Raw genomic sequence first — 21,613 nt, 5'->3', positions numbered from 1 at the left:
AGGAAGAAGTGAGCCAGTGTTAGAAAACTTCAGATACTAAAGAAGATGGTCACAGTAGCCCTCTGAAAACAGTGTTTTGTTTCAAAACTGCTGTTCACATTAAAGCCCTTCAGGGCACAAATGGCAGCATGCCATGTATAAAAACTGTGCTTCCTGCTGTGATACTGGAACAAAGTGTCCTATCTCAGTAGACTATTTGTATGGGAGAGGGCATAAAACTTCAGCAGTGCAAGATGCTTCTATAAAACTATATTCTTGCTTCCACACTGTATGCCTTCTCCCACATCATTATGCCAGTGTAACAGTTATTTGGACTCAGGTTTAACATGTAATTTGTTCTAAATTTAGAAGACAGACAGACAAAGGAAGCCAGTCCCATCTCAAAGTAATTAAAACTGTGACATTAAAATCAGTAAAACAATGGAGAAATTGCATTATGGATGACCTGATCATGCCAGTGTAATTAATGCATCGTTTGACATGGAAGCCAGGAGGAGGTCTCTCTGCTGCCATCTCCCACAGAAACTGCTAACAGACATGCAGCTTGCAGTGCCCCAGTTCTCCTCCGTGGATTTACTGTTCAGGAAGGGGATCATATAACATCCGAAACACAACACCCCCTAACTGCACAGATAAAACCCCATCAGTGCTCTCACAGCCTCATCCATTGACTTTTGGGATCTAATAGTTTTCCCTGTCAGTTGTTTGTAGCGTTGCCAAATTTAAAAATCAGGCAATGACAAGTTTCCCCCAGGGCACAGCACAGAATATCTGCCCAAAGATCAGTTTAACTCAACAAGCAGGACACTTCTTTGAAATATCACAAATACACTCTTTGACGACATTCCTCAGTCAGGTAGAGAGTGCAGCAGGAGCTGGTGACAGCAGCATGCTTCTCCATCACATCTCCATGTTTAAAGTCTTGTAGATGAACCACAACTTGGCATACGGTAGAGCTGCATTGTAAACTCCAAACTGTATCTGCACTGAGGCCCCTTTTTTGTCTCTCTGCCTCTTATTTATGGAAAGGTGCAAGTGCATGAATGCATCCACCTATGACAAGACTGGGTAAGATAAGAGAGTGGGATAGGAGCAGCAAGACCTGCGACACACCTTCCAAAATTTGCACTCATTCTTCCCCTTCTTCAACTACCAAGGACATGTTTATGCCATGTACTTGGTGACCTTTCCAGAGGTGCTTTCCTCTACACTGGTAACTCAGGACACAAACCCAACAGGAGGATGTGCTTTGCCCTTGGGTAATTCCTACAGAAACTTGCAAGTGCTCCTCACTCTCACCCCATGGTGCAATTACCTTGAGTCTCCTCAGAATGGCAGCGACTCGTTTCTGGAGATTATCCCAGCGCTGGTTGCCTTCATGTACCATCTGCTTCAACTTGCTGGCTGAGTCAGTGCGGTTCTCACGGGCCAGTCGCCTGTACTGCTTATTGATCAGCTCCAACTGAGTGAGACGTTCATGAACGTGCCGTTGGAATGCCTGCAAGGCAAATCAAGAAACTCAGTTCCCTTGCCAATAAAAGAAGGGATCCAGATGATACTATCCATCAAGAGAGGTGATGATGCCCTCCCCTTAAAAACAGACCTTCCAGCTGCAAAATTAAATCCAGAGAAGGACCCATATTTTAAATCATCTACTCAGACTTAGCTCATCAGGAAAAGGAAGAAAAAAAAAAAAATCAACCCACAAAGGTCTCTTGCCTATAAAAAGCAAATCTTTTAACTTACAAGCAGGATCTTGTCAGTTCAGAGCATTGGATTCTCCACATTAAAGAAGTTCTGGAGACAAATAAATCAGCTAGATACCTGGCGCCCACATACAGGCCAAATTATTTACGTTCTCTGAACATAAATACTGTCGAACTGATGCTTTTTAGTGATCCAGGCATTTCACACAGACAGTAAGTATTTAGCAGGCTGACCATTCAGCCTGCCGCTGAGCATAAAAAAATGAATTAAAAAAATTCACCTCAAATTTCTTCAGCTCCTCCTTTGCATGTGTGTACAAAACCTCTGAAGAATTAGGCTTAGCTGCTGTACTTTCAGATGATTTTAGCCAATCTTCAAAGCGAGAGTAGTCATCCAAAAACCTCTGCCATAGGCGCCAGGTTTCCTCAATTCTGCAACGGAGATGTAAAAATGGAAAGGTTTTGTCACGAGCTAACTGTTAATTTGGGATTTTTTTCTTTTTCAAAATTCAGCTTGTGGCAAAAGCTACAACGTTTCTTTGAAATGCTGCCACAGGCTTCTTTAGGAGGGGTAAGAAAAAGACTTACTTCATTCGCCTTTCCATAGACATGGCGCAAATGTTTCTCCATCGTCTGTCCAAACTCCTGGTAGTCTGCTGGATGGAGTCACACTCTGTCTCATTAGCACATGCATCTGAATCATGTAGCAGGACTTCGCAAATATTAAACACGGATTCCACCCCTGCAGTGTGTTGCTCTATGTCTCGCTGCAGATCCTGCCATTGACAAAAGAATAGCTTGAGTAGAAGGAAACACGCAAGGCTAGACTTCAGACATACCCTTTCAAAATGCTGCAGAGGATGGGGAAAGAGCACTTTGTGTCAGGAAAAGCTTATTTAGCTTTAGAAAACAGACTTGCAGGATGAGCTGTGCAGATGACAGGCTGACAGGTCAGGACAGAACTGCCATGCACAAAGGGATTGTCCAACTTTGGTTTCTCAATGAAAGCTCAATCTTCCCATTAATAGTCTGGACAATTTTAATGTGCATTCAAAATCCAAATGTTACACATACCATAAACACATACTTATTAATTTTGACAGTACAAGATGACAGTGTCTCATATCGGCTTGCTACACTGTAAGACTTGACAAAGAACTTGTAGCACACTTCATGTACTTTAGTGACTATACGATCACAGGCTGGTATCACAAAACACAGAAACACTGCACACAAGTAGCTGGTGTTACACTACTTTTCTTATTCCCTCTTGCAGAGCTCCCATTTTGACAGACTATTTCGAAGGGTCTAGCAAAGACCCTTTGTCTAATATACCCTACAAGGTCTCTTCTCTAGAGCCTGCATCTTCACATCATAGTCTGACCTCTCATTCTGTACTTCCTAAAGTCAATGGAATTGAGTAACAGAAAAAGAAAGCCTGATCTAAATATTTCTTATTGAAAAGGCAGCTCTGTACGATGCTACCAACTGTAAATATTAAGAAAATGACAATGTCCACTACATTTCCACTTTTTCAACTCATTTCTGACTTTCCTAGTGAAGGATACAGAGACTTTTGCTTGAATAACATGAGAACATCAAAAACAAATTAGTGTTTTACTGACAACAGTGAACAGGAACTCCCATTAAATGGCACTACTGATTTCAGTGAACAGAGGAAGCAGAATTGGTTTTGCTCTAGACTTACAAAACCAGAACAAAATAAAACAAACAACCCCCCTCCAAACAGACACAGCTTCTAGTGAATACAAAAGGAGTTGAAGGAAGATCTTCCTAGAAGTCAACAAGCTGCAAGGGGTCAAGTATCACCCAGTGGCAGTCTTCGGTGTTGTTACATAGGTACCTGAAAGGGCTGAGCCATAAATGGTCAAAATTTGGCTTGTGGGATTTGTGGTAATGTACAGCTTTAAGGAATATAGAAGCCAGAATCTTTACATAGATGAGAGACTGCCAGAAGCAGACCCAACATAATTTTTTGACAGCTTATTAAGCTGTTTTCTGAGCAAGAGGCAGCAGTGTCTTTCTAACACAGGCTCTGTGTCTGAGAGCAGGCTCAACCCCACTACTGGTACCTGGGGTATACCTTCTGAATTCATTAAATGACACTGGATTTACAGCTGTATTAGCGAAAATGAGAATTTGGACCGCAGATTACAAAACCACTCTACTTGCACTGTGGTAACGTTGCTGACACAATCTCATTACTTTTGGTCATGCCTGGATTCACAGAATAACCCTAGGCAGAATCTTTGCTGTTTTCCAAGCTATTATTCCAAATGACCTGACGGTATTAGTGGGACAAACACAACAAAGTAATGGGGCCAGGAACATACACTGAGCCCAAAAAGGTACTTTTCCTTCAACTCTGCACAGTATTGCCCAGAGAGCTTAAACAGACTACATGCTGCTAGACTTCTGCATTAGTGAAACAGCTTTGAAATCTTAAAATTAGTATTATTCATGTTTTAATCTTCATCCTTTAATTGAACAAACATGCCATAAAACATTTATGTGGATGCACAATGCTTTCAAATGTTATTATTCAAGACTGAACAGGTAAAGCTTTTCCAGTCATGGATGTCAAATAAAAGAAGCCTGTAGGGCATATTTCTCACCATCACTCTGCTCTTGCTGAAATAATTGTTCAGATAAAGCCAGGAAAGATCTTTTTACTTGTCGCATTCAGATAAAGGTTTCTCTAATGTGGAGCGGAAGACATTTTGGTTTTGTTTTTGGTTTTTTTTTATTGTCTTTTTAGTCAGCACAGTCTTCTCACACTCAGCCTGACAAAAGGTTACAGCAGAAGGAGTCTAGAGGTGCCCAGAGGTCTGCGTTCCAAACAGAATCCAAACAACAAAGCAGTAAGTAGCTCTGAGCAGGAAATGATGGCTCTTCCAGCAAGCTGAAATTTGAATGCTCGTAATAAAAATAAATTAGTTTGGACACAATTCCTTTGTGCCCCACATTCTTCTCTGCCAGGCAATTTATCACAGCCTTTGAGAATGCAAAAGGTTTGGATGGGGAGAAAATATCTCCTTGTTTATGTGACCACTCACAATGCAGATTAAACCAACGGTGTTTCACCAACTCCTGCAGCGGAGTTGGTGGGAGTCATCTCCACTCCTGTCACAGAGGAGCTGGCCCTTTGCATGATGTCTGGGACATGAATGGATGGAGAGCCATATCAACCAGCAGAGAACACAGCCCTCAGGTCTGGGTCACTTGGGAATCTTTCCTTAGATATGAAAGCAGCAGCCAGAAAGAGAGAAGATGGGAAGGATGAGAAGAACACCCAAAGGTGTTCTTAAAGGCAAATGTAATAAAACTTCCATGCTTGACAGCTTTATTCTCAATCCTCAGTTTTAGAGCAAATATTCTTGTTTAACACAAAGGCCAGATGACAGCCAAGGTCATTCTCAGCCTTCCCAGGGAGGCACTTTGAACCTGGGCAGACATATAGCACAGCCCTGAGCAAAGGCTGACTCCACCAGCAAGTCTGTGCTTTGGAGAAGCTGCTTTTCCTTCCCTGGCTGCTTGAGAGAGAAGTTTACTCCACGACTACCCAACTCATCTTACACTTCCACTTGGCTGGGATAGCTGGCACACTCAGCTGTGCCCAATTTGCCATCTCCAGCACTTAAAACCAGCATAAATTCTTAAGATCCCTCTGATAAGCCACTGTCTTGGATAAATGCCTACACGTACTCAACCAACACCCAAGGGTGCTAGGTTGGTTCACACTTATGCCTCAGCAGGATTCATGCATCATCTCACCCAACCCTGAGGGGATCTTCAGAGCCTGCCTACTGGACCAGGCCTCAGTCAAAGTGTGTTTACACAAGTCCACCCTGCAAAACTCAAACACCTTTCCCTGCCAAGATTGTTCTGCTGTCTGCAAGGAAAGAGAACTGAACTAGTGAGGGCAATACATCAAATCACAGCACTTAAATCTGTCACAGCCAGTTTGCAGGAGACGGCATTCACGCCTTGTCAGCCTAAGTCATCCTCGTGGATTTTGCCCGCTATCTGTGCCCTGCCTAGCTCTTATGAAGTCTGCTGTACTTAACTGAGCAAACTACCAAATGTAAAAATGCTTTTGTTTGTATTCTGCATGTTTTCCTTGGGTAGAGGGGGGAAGGGAGAAGTGGGGGTAAGTCAACACAATATTGAAATTACAGCAAGCAAATAAAAATTTTCCATGTAATGCATCTTGGCAGAAACATGCCGTGAAAAGCAAACAGTTAGAAGGCCTTGCTAAAGAAAAGAAAAGAAACAGGTGATTTTAAACCAGGACCAATTGTAATCAGCAGCATTTTAGCTCATTTACTCTGGCTGCTGTTATTTCCCACCTGCTGTTCTGCCAGTCTCTTCTGGATTTCTTGGTCATCACAGATGTCATAAACAACAGGCTTGGAAAGCTCAGACTCAATCCGGGCCAACCAGGTGCGAAGGTTACTCATGTTTTTGTCCAATAGTTGTATAAAAGCAAATGTTTCCTTCAGTTTCTTCACCCTAAGCAAACCAGGAAGAACATTTTGTTACAAAGATCTGCAATCAGTGGAAATTATGTCAGCAGAAGGCGATGACAGGCATGGCTTTATGAAGCACTTACTGTCGCACCAAGCTGTTGCCTGTAAATCAGAGCCATGTTTTAGTCAAAACCTACCTAAATTGGCTCAGCAGGCCTCTGCTCTACAGCTGCAGGAAGGTCTTGTGTGAATTCTTTAATGAAACTATATGAGCAGAGTGAATTTTTGTAGCCTCATTCATCTGCTAGTGAGCTCTTCAGTCAGTTCTTGGCCATTTGTCTAAGTGGGAGTTTGTACCGTAATATGCCGCAGTTAAACTAAAATGGGTATCTATGGTCTGATTTTCCTGCTGTGAATTACGTTCAATGTCTTCTTCGGCAACCAACAGGCCCATCCTAATCAGCAAGGCACCGCTCCACCAACAGAGGCAGAATTTGCCCAAACCACAGGTCCAACACCTTGGGCAAATGGATGCTGACGGGAGGAAAAGGCCTGAACTTACAGTGCCACGACATTAAAAGCTCTTCTAAACAACACACTGAAATGTGCGGAGACGTGCCAGACTCTCCTGGTGGGTGAAAATGAAAAAAACAGTCCTGAAGAGGGAGAAAATCCAATGGCTAGAGTGAACTGTGCAGCAGACAAGCAAATGAACCATCAAGACCATTTGCTTTTGTTACAGCTGTTTGTAGCACAGCTGTCAAACTGCAGACAAACTTTTCATTATTTCCAGCTTTTACAGCATATTCCCATGTTAAAACCCCTTATCAGCCCCTCGAATTATCCAAGCAGCATGTTTGTACATTTTGGCAAATTTGTCCCCATGTGTTGGAGGAATATCTGTTAAACTACCTCACTGCTCCCAAATCTTTCCATGAAATTCTCATTTATTTCAATTCCCAACAAAAATTACTAAAAAGCCCAACACTGGGGTGACACTTCTCTCTTCTGACTTCAGATTGATATTGGAGCTTGCCATATAGACCTTGGTAGTTAGGGGAGAAAACAAAAAATCTAGATCATGATTTCCATCCAACCTGTCTTAAACATCCAGATCACAAGATGAGATGAACTGTACCAAAAAGAATGTATTTCTCTTCATGAACTGCAATGGTCTACCCTGCTCTACTATAAACATCAACACTGCAGATGCTAAAGTCAGGTGAAATCATTCCCCCCCTGTCCTAGGAAAAACCCACTTCTTAGCCAGCACCACTTCCCTGTGCTGTCCTCCTGGCTGCTGACATCTCTCTGATGTCTAGTTCTGTCCCTGTGCCTTGGAATAGATTTTTAGACCTTGCAGGTGATTTTTAAAATGCAAATTTCTGAACTAAACCCTAAATTACTGCCTGGTCTAGCAACTACCCAGATGAGTCTCATTATCTAGGTCAAGTGCCGTGCAAAAAGTTAAAAGTATACATTGTGAAAAGGCAAAAAACCATTTCCCATTCATCAGCCACCATCACTGGGAACTGTCACCAGCGAAACAAAACCAGCAGCTGGGACTGGAAGAGCAGCTTGTACAAGGGGATCACCACATGGCCCAATATGCAGGAGACTGTTGAGGGGTCTGAGATGAACACTAACATTGTGCAGGCTAGGACTGGGGCAGGGTAGGGAGGATGGGATCTCATTTAGTGCAGGCAGGGACAGATTACACCAAGACAGAAGTGCCCTGACAGGGTACCTGGATGCTGGCTTCATGCAAAGGACCTGCCCCTCCCTGCAAGAGAAATGAGGAGTTTCTTGGCCAACCATCCTGCCTGCTGCCAAACTATCCTAGTAAGTTTTAGAGGAGAGGGGTCCAAACTGCTTGTAAGGGAGTGGCTTTTGTCGTTGTCTGTTGCAGCATATGATACAATGACAGAAGATATGCAGCTAATCCATAATGAATATGCCACTCTGTAAGAAACAACTTATTAGCAGCCTTAAATTAATCAAAGGGGATACATCTGTCAGCTACAGCCTTGATTTAAGATAAAGCACTTACAGAGGAGATGTTGGAAGCGATCCTGCTGGATTTGTTCAGTCCTATTGGTTACTGCAAAGGTACAGAGTAAGGCCAACAAATATGGGGTCTCATATGGATTGGCAGAATGGGAAGCACCTTCCCCTACCTCTTGTCCCAAAGGACCAGGCAGTACTTTTGCTGTTTTACAAGGAGAGCGAGAAGAGAACAGTCCTACACTAGGACTCCTGACAAGTAGTTAGCAACTCTGCACTCTCCAAAATGTAAAATTACTCTTGTCTGGTTGATGCAACCCTGCAAGCCAGCCCGAAGGATCTGGCCCAAGTCCACAGTCCACCTTGTTCCTGCCTTGCACCCACAAAGCCACCAACTGGTGTAAAGTGCAAAGCCCTGCCTCTGCCCCTTTACACTGATGGTGTTTTCTACTGCTGCAGCTGATAGAGAGGAAGCCAGAGGATGACAAAAGCATTTAGCTGCTCTCGCTTTCCTTAACAAGCTCTGTTCAGAGCTCTGCTCTAAGTTCAACCCTGTATGCAGAAGGCATCTGGCTCCCAAGCAAACAGCTCTACATAAATCTTCCTGCTCCTAGTTCTGCTTCTATTAAGTGGTACTCAATGAACAAGTCATACTCTGGTAACGGTACAGCACTTTCTTGTCCCATTATGGGCTGGCAGTAATTTGCCCAGGAGACTTAATTCTTCCTCCACTTTATCCCTGCTTCTGTCCCACCAGTCAATTTGGATCCAGCTGATTATGATGGTCAGCAGGTCCTGTGACTCCCCAGGGCATGTGGTCCACCAAAGATGGGTGATTTGGGAACCCTTCTCCCTGGTGAGATGGGACGATATAAGCTCTGTGTTGAGCACTGGAAGAAAGAACCGCTAGAAGAGCCAGGCCTGAGGAAGAGTCTGAGCCAAACATCTATGCTGCTACACTGTTAACTCTGCGTGACTTCAGGCCAGCTGGGAGGAAAGCAAGGCTTGATGGCTGCACTGTCCCTAACTGTATCCAGCGGCAATTTATTCTCTGCATATTCTGTGATGTTCCCCACTAGTGCTTTGGAAATGTCTCTCCTGCAACTTAAAAGAGATGCACATGTTGGGACCATCTGATGCCACAGCTGACCTGCTGAGACCACAGCTTACTGTGCTGCTCAGTGTCATCTCTGCTTCGCTGGACTCCCTTCTCTGTCTGTATCCACCTGTTTTCCATCCTGAAGTTGCATTACAGAAAAATTCATGGGTTGCAAGACATCTTTCTTCACTGTGCATATTCGATAACAGGTAGGTGAATACAGCCAATTAAGTCCAAAACAAAACCAAGGGGTGTCAGATTATAAATAAATGTCTCTATGACACATTTCAATAAATTTAAGAAGCAAGTTTTAAAATCCAAGTGGGGTTTTTTGCACCAAAAACACCCCGAAGAATATAATTTTTGGCTTAGAATCACCCTAAAATTGAAGTTACAGGTATTACCATAAATATACGGGTCTTTATCTACTAGTGCTATAGAAGCAACAGTCTTGAAGACAGCATCACTGTGGTACTGTGAGCTTGTATTTACTTTCTAGCAATTGCTATTACAGACACACAAATGTAATTAAGTAATTTAATCTGCTACATATTCTGGATAGAATATGGCATTTGTTACTCATTTAACAACCGTTAATGCTCTAGGTCATTAATCTCAAACTTGAGCTAAGCAGCCAGAGAAGAATAAAAACCTAACAGAAGTTCACATTAGTAAATAGGAAGGCAGCGCTGTCCAGATGTTCACATTGGCTGATCTGCTCTTGTTGCAGTCAGCAGACACAGAGCCCCTGGTAAAAGGTAGGGTTCTACACTAAAGCAACAGGCAAAATGATGAAAAATTTAAGCACTCTGCTTGAGCACCCTCAACTTACACAAAAGTCACAGGGAACTGCCATTTGTCTGGCTACAGCTCAAAGAAAACCCTAAACCAGACTAATTACATCCATAAAAGTCTTACATTTGCAACAACCCTTCTCAGATGCATTTCTGCACACTGCAAGTATTCCTGTAAATTACCTGCTCTTTGCATGAAAGAAACCTCATGAACGCTTTTGAGATGCATCCTGAAGGGACTATTTATCCAGAAAGACAGGCCTCCTGGGAGCTGAGTGCAAGCCACCAAGCCTGGGGGCAAAAGCTCCCCCCACGTCCAGGTGACCCGATCACAGCGAATTAACAGCAGTTCAAGTGCAGCAGAGGAAACCAACTCCTCCCAGCTACCCAGAAGGTGGAAGAGGCTGCCACCACTGTTGATTGAATTCTTCCTTTACAAAGTAATTCTCAAGGTTATTTGGTCAAACAGGCAAAGCTTACCGTTTACTGAATAAAGGCCTACCTATCCATAGTTCACTTCACAATGAGAACTCACCTGCCACCATTCAACATGCCCCAGAAGCAAAAAAATAGTAATAATTTTAAAAATCCAACAAGTATCACCACTGATCTAAAAAGCCCCAACAAACTCAAACATCTCTTGTATTTTGCAATGGGTCCAGCATAAAAGATGTCCTGATTCAAAACAGTGCTTAGACACATGCATAAAATGCCTGGGAAAAGCCAAACAAAGCCAGTTTCTAAATGTCTTCATTTTTACACCAAAATAGAAGTGGCAGAAAAAGGACAAAGCTAGTAGATTATAACTAAAAGCTGGCTGCAAAAGTGAACAGAAGGACTAACTGACCTGACTCAGAGATTGGATTTGGGTCTTAATACCCTCGATGAAGTTGCCAGCATTGGGTTACAAGAGCAATGCATTAAACTGTTTCAGGCTGAACCACTAATACACAGAATATTTTGTAGTAACTACTCAGTAGAAGGTATCTCCAGGTTGACTGAAATGTATTCACACAAACATGAAGAATTGCAAAATGCCTGCCAACTGCATTGAATTAGCTGTCAAAATGCTGCAGGAAAAGGCACAGAGAAGCTCAAATAAGGTAATAAGTAACATTCAAATTTTAGTGTCTGAAGGAATGAAAAACATCCTGATATATATTCCAAACTCTCCCTCACAAGCACAAATGTCATCAGAAAAAGATGTTACATACATTTCTTTTTAACCTAAGAGGAGCTGAAATTGCCCTGCCAGCTGATAGGATTGTTTACAACCTGGTAAAGGCAAATGAGATGCACAACCCAGGAAACCTTTGTTCAGTAAGTTGCAGGGCGAGCTTAACCATGTGAGGGACAAAAGACCCGATTTGAAGAGGTGATGTCAAAGGCAAATCTTAGGCCTTGGTAGAAAATGCAAGGACGTTTCTCTGTACATCGCCTGGCCCTGGCACAATGCGAGGAAGCCCCCGCGTTTGGGGGCTGTGTTAGCCCAGGGAGCGGAGCAAACAGCGGGTGTGCCGGAGGAGGCTTTTCTCGCGTTACCCTGCTGGCGAGTCCAAAAGGTTGTAGTCGCAATCCCCACCGTCTTGGGTGTAAAACCCCCAAACACGGCTGATTTTAAGCGAGAGGCCCCTGAGCCCTATTTTTCCTGCTAACGCGTCGCATCTCCCACTCATCCACTTGTCCAAGGCGAATTGCGGGGAGCCACCGGCGCAGCGGTGCCCTGCCCCCCTCCACCGCCCAAGGCCGCCCGGTCCCGCTGCGCCAGCGATGCGGGCTCGAACAAAACCCACCCCGACCAAACCCGCAGCCGCTTACCAACATGGCACTTACGGTTCGCAAGAAAAAACCATTCCTCAGCTTGCAAATCCCAAGCTGCAAGGGGGATCGTCTGTGCAACCACGGCAGGCATGGAAGAGGAAACCCCTCCTCCACAGATGCCCTATTTATTCGCCGCTTTAGCATCCCGTGTGGGGGGGAGGCTCGCCCGTTCTCCTCCCAGACCCCCGGAGCTGGGGAGACACTGTAGCTCTCCCCAGTTTTAACCCCTACGTTTTGGTTGGTATTTTACCTGGCAAACGGCCGCATCCCTCCTCAGAACAAAACCACGAGAGCTTTATTCTGACACAAGAGAATTAGCACGCAAAGAAGCGCACGCAGAGCGGCTGCCTGCGGCTGGCGACAAAAAGGTTGCAGGCTGGAGGCTTCGGCATCCAAAAAGGTAGATGCGGTGTTCATTTCTTGTGCAAAAGAGGGATTGGAGCCTCAGACCCGGATGATTTGCAGCAGCAGAGTCAATTTGAAACGAAACCAAAAAAACGAGAAAACGTACATCCACGCACAGGCACCACGCACCCTGATGTATCCTTATTTCCCCTGCTTTCTTCTTTCTCGCCTTTACCATTATATCCCAGGTATTTAAATACAAATTAAATCCCCCACACACTAACCTGTCCTTTCTTTAACCTTCCAGTGCAGGCAGAAGGCCTTCGGTGCAAGTAGCCTGTTACGCCGGAGGACAAAATAACCCCTAATCTTCATTTATGATATTGTTTGTGGAAAAATACACTGTCATGATTTCTGTGTGTTATTACTGGCAGAGATCACGGGGTGGGAAAAAAAGGCGGAAGTCAGAGAACCTTGGATTAAAAGTCACTCCCCACCCTGCCAATATTGGGAAAAAAATAAAGAAGTTACGATAATCCCACCAAAAATGCAAGGAATGATTTTGAAATCAAAGTTTTTTTCAGTGTTCAGGTAATCTTCTGCAGACCTGTATTGGCTTGCCAATCGCTCACCTTGAATATATGGCAGGATAAAAGGTGCCTGGGAAGACAACGCACACCGAGAGAGAGCTTCAGATATTTGCACAGGTAAATTATGCCCAGTTACCTCGACAGTTTAACCTAATTATGGTCCATGAAGGTTCAAAAATGGTAGGTCTGGGAAAATGGAGAAATAACCCTCCCGGCTTGACAGCCAGACACTGGGAATGGTGACAGGGTGCAGAAGACAAGGACTCCCCTTGCACCACCAGCTCCCCCTGCTCCCGGTACACATTGCATAACCAAAATAAACCCAATCATCCTTCCTGATACAATAATGACTTCTGTCACAGCTTTTGCACTGATGAGAAGCGTAATACCTAAAGGACAGGGAGCCCAGAGAATGCGGAAAGAATGCAGGCACTTTCTGAGTGGTATTTCAACCACTCATTTTTTTTTTTTTTGCACCAAAATAAATACAAGAATGAGATTTTACAGTAGTACTGCCACAAACCAGCATAATTCTGCTGAACGTGGCTGTATTGTTTACTGGGGGGCCTCCCTTGCCATGCAATACTGATCTGCAGCAATTTAAAGAGACCTTTGGACTTGGGAGTGCACCCACACTGACTGTGGGCTGCCCAGCCGCAGCTGCGACAGGGTAAGACAGCACACCAACATGGGGTGCCTGACGATCTGCCCTGCCAAAGGGTAACCAAAATGTGGCGGAAAATAAATAAGAGACCAGCTGAGAGGTGGGATGGATTCACTCGCTCCCCATACCTACCAAGCTGGGGCCCGCTGCCACCAGAGCGGCTATTGGGGCAGCCCAGCTGCAGGAAGGAAAGGGGAAGCACAGACGGCGGCTCACTGGAGCTCCCCAATAAAACCTCTGTGGAGCCCCTGCACAGCACAAGGTGGGGTCACTGGAGAGCTTCAACTCTTTCCCGTTTTACTGCAACCTGAGCAGTTTCAGGCTGTTTGGGAATTTCAGCCAGGCTATGCAGGTAACCGGCTGAAAACACCTTGAATCTCCCAAGTGTGATGTGGGAAGGAAAAGGCTACTTTGGTTGTGGCAGTTTAAGATCCCTGGACCCTGCAATGAGAGCTGGCAGCTTGTAAACTCAAGGAAAAGACCTAGTTGCCAAGGATTCACATTTAAAAGAATGAGAAGGCACATTTGGCCGTACTAACTTCCCTGTGTTTTCATGCTCACATTAAAGGTCACATTCATTTGAACCCATTCCTACTACATACACAAAAAATGTGCCTTTCTCCACAAGGCTGAAAACATGGACCAGACTCACCAAGTAAGAAAACACATCACAGTGTGTCCACAGCCAGAGCAGCTGAGAAATGGCCTCTCCCTTCCACAGCTTAGTGGCAGTAGGAAAAGCTGCAGGATGCCCAGAGGTACAGAAATGCAACACTTGTTACTGTAGAGACTGGTTTGCAGAACCAAAACCGATGGAGGCAGACCCAAAACTGCAGGAGGCAGCCCCTGATGAAGCTGGTGGCTTTAACGAAGCCTCAAGCACCATCCAAAAGCTTTGCACAACCCCAGGCAGCACAGACACCGTCCTGTGACATGTGGTGCCCTTCCAGTCTGCCAGCAGGCACTATGCAAACAGCAGCACTGAAGACAAACACCACCCTGCTGGTCTGAGAAACAAGTGGTGGATGGGCCAGGGAGGGACACTGAGGAACACGGCTGTGCACAACATCTCCTTGGCAATCCTTGCCAGTTAATCCATGGCCAGGGACTTCCAACCCAGGGCATGCCAGGGATGTAAATCCCACTCCATGGGTTTTTGGCTGTCTACTACCCGTGTGCAGCCTGTGCACTCCTCCCACTCTTTCAGGCCTTCACTTGGGTGCATGCACAAGCATGCAGTGGTTTCTTCTGGCAGAGCGCTGCTACAAGGCTGGTGATGAGAGAAAAAAAGTGAGAGATTTTCTGTGTCCATTTTTACAGTCAGCACAATGCTCGCTTTCTGCTTATTAGTATGTTTGTATTCCCCCTCTATCAACAGAGACTTCACCAGGAGAACCTCCCCTAAGTAAGAGTATCTTCTGAGCTGAACAAAAATTCATTTGTTCTCCTTTCCAGGCATGCTAATGTGTTGATGGTTACTTTATCCCATGAGAATTAACATTTTGAGACTTTTCCAAGTTTTCACCAAGCCACCATTCGGCTGCAACGCATCCAAATTTGCACCAAGCCACCGTCCAGCTGCAACGCATGTGGCAAAGCTTTTGTCACCACACAAGCTGAGCACAGGCATATAATGAAAGTGTTAAGTCCTGCAAGTGCAGCCATATGGCAAATCTGAGCTTGTCACTATGAACTAAGAGAATCACTTCAAAGACTAAATGGAGAGCTCACCTAATTTGCCCACCTGTCCCAGGATGTTTATTGGTTTAAAAAGGTGAAAAAAGCTATCAGGAGGAATGCTCTGTATTGATACATTGGCCCGAGGCTGGTTTGGTTTCATGTTGGTATCACACAGCAACACACTGCAGTACAGAAAAGATAAAATGTTACTCAGGTTTCAGGGTCAGCCATGGATACATTAGAAACCACAGAACTGAAATTGGCTATCAATCTCAATTAGACTCCTTTGTGGATACAGGTTATTTTATACTCTTTAAGCACAGAATCATAAAGTGCTTGTTTACTAGAAATATTCAGCGCCCAGAATGGAGGACTGGATTTGAACACACAGCTATTCAACGTACATCTCCTCCTACTCAGTGCGTGGCTGTGAAGTTTACTTACTGCCCAAGTCTTGGCCTATCATAAAGACATTGAGAGATTTGGTCCTTGACCCTGTGACGGACGGCCACTGGGGACCAGGCAAGTGGTGCAGTGGGCTGTGGTGCACCCACAAGTATAAATAAAGGCAGCAGCTGGTTATGTGTTTAACAGAAAGCGCTTGAAGTCATAATACTTGTCAAAAAAAAGCTTCAAGCGGTCACAGATTCAGCACCCAAAAACTCAGAAAATTTTCACTTCAGTTTACTTGCTGCAGTTATTGATCTGAAAAACTAGGAGTAAAACCACCTCCTTATTTCACAGAGGTGCTGTGAAAACAAGTTCCTACAAGTAGTTTTTTCAGGAGCAAGGTATGATTGCCCCTCTGCCACAGTCGAAACTAATCATTTCCCTCCAGGCAGCATTCTCCTACTCCAATTGCCTCAAACCTTCCAAGGCCTAATAGCAGTCCTGCCCTGAAGCATCTCCTCCATCCGTTTTATCTTCGCCAAGAAATGAGGCAGTGCCCAATAAAAAGGGCTTTGCCTGGGTATGCTGCCAGGGCAGCAGCTGTGCAGGGCTGCAGTCTCTCTTCTGCCAGGCAGCAGTGTGTGCACAGCCCCCATACCATGTCCTACAGGCTCCAACCCCCCTGTAGCCAACCCATCCCATCCACTGAACAAAACTAGTGATGGCAGATGTTTGAGACTGTGTGAGGATGTCTGGATCGTGATGGCTTCACGCAACACGGCCAACACGAATTTACCCACCACTCTACTTCCATGTGCTCTTTCAACACAGCTTAAATATGATTATTTTGTTAAAGTTTTTGCAAAGGCAAACTGAAAAGGCAAGAGACAGTCTATCAGCATGGGACATCACAACCCATGCTCACAGGTCATCCATCTCGCCTCCAGCCCAAGGCTCCTTGCTCTGCTCCGCTCCCCCATGAAGAGGCCCAACTTGCAGCACATCTGTGGTCAGTAGAACTGCTGCCTCCTCCCCATTGCCTGAGCTTAAGAGAGGCTACCCAAAAGCACAGGAGGAGCCTCCTCTTGAGTGTCCGAAAGCACACCTGTGAGTGAGGTGGAAATTTCAGTCAACTAAAGTCTCATTTAATTCCTTCAGAATTCAAAATTCAGTGGTAAGCCACCACTATAGCAGCAATCTCAAAACAGAAAGTTGGAAGGTTGTAAACGGTCGTTATTTATGACTGAGCAGCTGAGAACAGCTGAGCTGTGAGCCAAGCCCAAGCAAGACGGATGAAGTGAGGGAGATGTGCTACACCCTTGCTGCAAAATGCTGCAAGATACCAAACCTCCATTAGTATTATGTCCAAGAGGATCAGCAGTGCCCACTGGGCTGCCTGATAACCTTGGACTGCTGAGGGAGCTGCTTAAAACTGTATTTTGTCAAGTCCTTCCAGTTCACTACCCTGGTTCTGAGCACAAAGTTGGAAATCACAATTGGAAAGCTGACATGTTCCAGACCTTTTGGGATTCAGAACATAGGAACAATCAATAAAGCATCACACCAACTCCCCAGAAGCTGCAATATCCACTTAGATATCCAGTACTGGGAGCTACCTTGATGCTCTAGGCAAATCTGCATTCACGTACCTCAAAGCACCACCATACACTTGTCTGAAGGTAAAGGTTTAAGACATCCCAGGTAGACAAACAAGTGCTCTGTTGTCACAGACTACTTGAACAAAGCTGCGAGGTCTCTAACATCCCATCAGTTCTTTAGCATGTTCTCCTAAAGATTACTAGAAATGTGCCATGTTTACCTCAGTTTTAAAATAGTGCATTTTAATCTGCATTTAAAAATTGCTGCAATTCAAAATGAACTTACAGCAGAACACAAATGATCATAAAAGTGCTTTACAAGTGGCATCTTACCATAGGATGAGGACAGAAAAAGTGCTGTTATAAAAATGAAGCTTTCTTTCCGACACCAGATCAAACACAAAGACACCTTGATGCAACCATTGCAAGACTATCTGCAAAGTGTCAGATCTTCAGAAGGCAGCTTCTGCTTAATCATTCACAGCTCATGTGTCACCATTAATTCAGATATCATTCCTGATTAAGATCCAGCACACTTGGCACTACATTGTCACAGCACAACCACCTGCCTTATCGATCCTAAATGTTAACTGAGCAAGAGAGCTTCTGAGGGCACAGAGAGGGATTACAGGTGAAACAAAACCTTGGGAGAGAAGTTTAGACCAATACTAATTTGGTGTTAGCCTTATTATTTCTGGATTACTAATGAAATTGGGCAGGCTGTGAGACCAGCCCAGCATCCTCCTCCCAAGCTGTGGTAGGAACTCAGAGATAATAGTGAAATGGGATCGTCTCAGTAAGGCTAATACTAAAATGATCATGATGTTCTTAACTCTGTCAAGTATAATAAAGATGTTTAATCCTTTAAGAAGAGGTCATTTCCTAGATTATGCAGGATTTTGTTTTAATTTCAACTGATAGTATTTTCCATTTCACCATCATGCAGAAGATTCTGAATTTAAAAAACAAACTCATGGTATGATCTTCCAGTTGTTTTTAGGAAAGAGACTGGGTAAAGAAACAGCACTAATATTAAATGAAATTTCATATGCTTTTGAATGTAAAAAAGGAACATTATAATTATATGAATCTGACTGTCTACAGAGACAGGCCAGAAATCTATTCCCAAATTCTGTGCATTCAGACATTGTGTAAAATAGAGGCTTATATTAAAACAGGAGGCTCTCCTAAAGAGTCCAAATGAACTCTTGCCATACTGCCTTAAAATGAAGTTATAATTCAACACATGAACAGAGAAATCACTTTGACTCTTCCTTTTACATAGCTCCCATGATTAAAGTTATATTTTATACGAATTCTTACAGCGTATCCTCTACTATTAGATAAATTGAGACATTTGGTTTTGTAACACAGCAACAAGTCATAATGAAAAACATTAACTTCAGCTTAATTTGACTCTCAATAATACATTTCAACAAAACTGAAAAGTATGTCAGTCTGTTTCTGATGGTCAAGGACACTAGCCTCTGACTTTTACCTCATATAAAACATTGAAAATAATTTTCTTACCGTGCTCCAATGACATCAAAGAGATGCTGCCAGCGATCATTGATTTTGTTGAGTTTATCATCTATTTCTGCAACTCGGCTCTTGTTGCTAGCCTTGATTAACTGATCACCCATTTGTTTCAAGTGAAGCTTATTTTCACTGAACAGGTTTATTTCTTCCATGCAATCCTGATAAACATAAACAAACATTGCTTAATTCCTGGGCAAAACAAAACAACAAAACCAAACCAAACCTATCTGTTTCTTTTCCCACATGTGGATGTGAAGTCAGGTTTGGCTTGATGGCTGATGTTTCTACATTAGCATGTAGAACTCTTTCACTTAAAACAAAACAAAAAAACCCTCAATGGAAAAGCACTCTCACAATGAAGCCACTATTTAAAAATAAGCAGCTTAAAGACTTTCAAGTGCCAGGAGTAAGTACTCCTAAGAATAGCAGTTTAATGTTCTAATTTTGTCTCTGCTTTCCTGATTTTTCAATCAAGCTACCTCAAAAGAACCCAAATTCAAGGCTAGGATGGCTTTATTTTGCTGGTATTCTTATCTAGAGGAGATCTGGGATTAGATATGGAGACCTTTAAACCATGGGGAGGGACACTGCAGCAAAAATAATGGTCCTGTTTAAAATCAAGCTAATACAAAAGTATTAGAAAGCACTAACTGCATGGACTAGCAAGGAGAAGGGACAGAATTAGGTTTTATTTTTGGTTGTGGTAACTTCTTGTTTGCCTTGCATAAGACCTACCCCGTTCTTCAATCTTTTCTTTGCCCTCTGACTACCAGTTTTGTAACTGCTGACATGGGTGGAGGTGATGAGAGCAGTGAGACGCTCCCAGGACACTGCGGATGCCCAGCAGAGAAAGCTCTGAGCAGTGCTGTATGTGCACGTGTGCCCAACAACCCAGACCCCCCCCACCGCAACTCCCATACATCACACTCCATTGCCTAAATGCAGTCACGTTTTGCATTATGCTCCAAGTCTGAACATCACTAAGATAGGAGCTGAGGCTAGAAAAGCTCATTTTCTCACAAAAGCCTGTATATGCTGGTTTTACATCATGTATCACTTTTGAGAGGCAAAGATGAAATGAGGAATGGTGTCTCTATAACGAGCTATCAAACAATTCAAGAAAAGTGGGGCTACTACTTACCTTCTGCAATTTGTCTATCATGTCCTCAATGCTAACATCTGCAGTCTGCAACACTTTGCTTTCCATCTGTACCAGCCAGGAGCACAGCTCCTTATTCTTTTCATTGAACACAATCCAGGCATTGAGCCTGTCCTCGATCTCCTGCTTACGCAGAGACACCTATGGATAAGCACACACATTAGCTGCTGGCAACATCCTTCTCAGGAAGGAAACCAGCAACTATGAGCCTTCTAATTTCTAGTCTGCATTCGATCATATTTCATTCTGCAGGAGCAGTTATCAAGCATCTCTAGCTTTCTCTTCAAAGCCAGCAAGCAGATTGTTATTACATCTTATTTTGGATAGCAGGGCCAAAAGTTGACTAGCAAACACCAGATTCTCTCCCTCAGAAGAATTAAACTGAGTGACAGCTTTATAAATAATGAGCTTATATAACAATTTAAACATTACTCAGTGAAAACCTGAAAATGCCAAACAAAGAAGGAATATAAAATATATAATTACTATATACTGTTTGGTATGGTCTCATATATAACACAAGAAAAATAACACCTAGGTAAGTTCTTATTTTTCTGCAACTGTAAAAGAAACTTTGCAACTACTGACTGCAATTATTTTATCTCTATAAAAACCTCCATCTTTTCTTTCTACTTGCTCAGCAGTTCTTGGAAAACTTCCAAAAAAAAAATCAGCATCAAGAATCTATCCTTTTTATCGAAAACTATGGGGGTTTTTTCTCAAAATTACATTTGCCAGGACAGATAAACAAATTGTCTAGCCAGAGAAATTAAGGTCTGATGCTGCCTGAACCAGCAAAGCTAGTATCACAGCTCCAGTATCTCAAAAAGAAGCAGGGTCACTCTTTTACTAGTTAATAGTACTTACTTCTAGCCTAGGGAGTCTTAAATATATATATTTGCATTCACTTAACCACTTTGATGGATTCCTGTACTAAGATATATGGCAGAAAGGAAGTAAAAAATGGTACAAGTTCTACTAAAACAAACCAAGACAAACAACCCCTCACCAATAAACTTCGTGTAAAGACTGAGCATAACATTTTTCTTGTCTTGGCTGTGAATGGCGAGTCTAAATATCACCCTATGGCAGGAAACATTCCCTCTTCATGTCTCACATGCACCTTATACAGCATAAGACTCCGCAAAATCCCATTACCGATTCTCCTAATATCTAACACTATTCTGTACCTCAGAGTGAAGTTTAAGTGTGTAGTGTGGAAGCAAGACCAGCTGCATGTAACATCAGGATCAAAACAGGAGGCACCAAGTGATCTCCCATTATATTGCTTTCATCGTTTAAATTCTGAATTTTTTAAGGAGGGGATGGGAAGGTGAAAGTAATTTCTAAATCTTCCATGCTGATCTAAGCAAAGAGATGAGGCCGAAAGCACTGCCTTGGGACACAGGGAAACAATCTCCAAACTTCTTGATGGGAGGAAGTTTTCTGGAGACCCCAGAGACCTCAGAAAGTCTCCCTAAGAGGCCCTCTGCTCTGGGATGCTTCCTCATACCCTCAACCGCAGAAGTATGAAAGGTAAATCCCTCATCCTTCCTCTACCACTTGCAGCATCTCCTCTGTGTGGAGACAAGTTAGCTTGGTCAGTGGAAGAGACTAGCATGTCAGCAAAACCATCATTAAATCCTGAAATGATCCCGACTCCATTTTTGACTCTGTTTTTGCACAGGGCAAGGCAGGGTTTTAAGAGCAGGAAACACCTTTTAGCTGGCTAAG

The 21,613-nt window shown here is 43.5% G+C and overlaps 1 protein-coding gene across 6 annotated transcripts in view; it reads right to left on the bottom strand.

The window, feature by feature from the left end:
* The window catches only part of SYNE2 (spectrin repeat containing nuclear envelope protein 2), a 195,470-nt gene that overhangs the window by 12,835 nt on the left and 161,022 nt on the right, over positions 1 to 21,613 (bottom strand). For 5 of the 6 annotated variants that reach the window (XM_074820953.1, XM_074820954.1, XM_074820955.1 and 2 more), the window contains 6 exons: positions 19,862 to 20,020; positions 18,712 to 18,878; positions 6,077 to 6,239; positions 2,295 to 2,482; positions 1,988 to 2,138; positions 1,316 to 1,498 (listed from right to left, as the gene is read on the bottom strand). In XM_074820953.1, coding sequence (XP_074677054.1) covers positions 1,316 to 1,498; positions 1,988 to 2,138; positions 2,295 to 2,482; positions 6,077 to 6,239; positions 18,712 to 18,878; positions 19,862 to 20,020 — 1,011 coding nt within the window. Of the gene's footprint in view, positions 1 to 1,315; positions 1,499 to 1,987; positions 2,139 to 2,294; positions 2,483 to 6,076; positions 6,240 to 18,711; positions 18,879 to 19,861; positions 20,021 to 21,613 lie in introns of those variants that run through there. The other variant, XR_012622862.1, reaches the window with a different exon arrangement.

The sequence above is a fragment of the Strix aluco genome, chromosome 4 (assembly GCF_031877795.1).
Source record: "Strix aluco isolate bStrAlu1 chromosome 4, bStrAlu1.hap1, whole genome shotgun sequence".
Classification (NCBI taxonomy): Eukaryota; Metazoa; Chordata; class Aves; order Strigiformes; family Strigidae; genus Strix; species Strix aluco.
The sequence above is the reverse complement of the archived record's forward strand: the minus strand, read 5'-3'. Positions and strand labels throughout refer to the sequence as shown.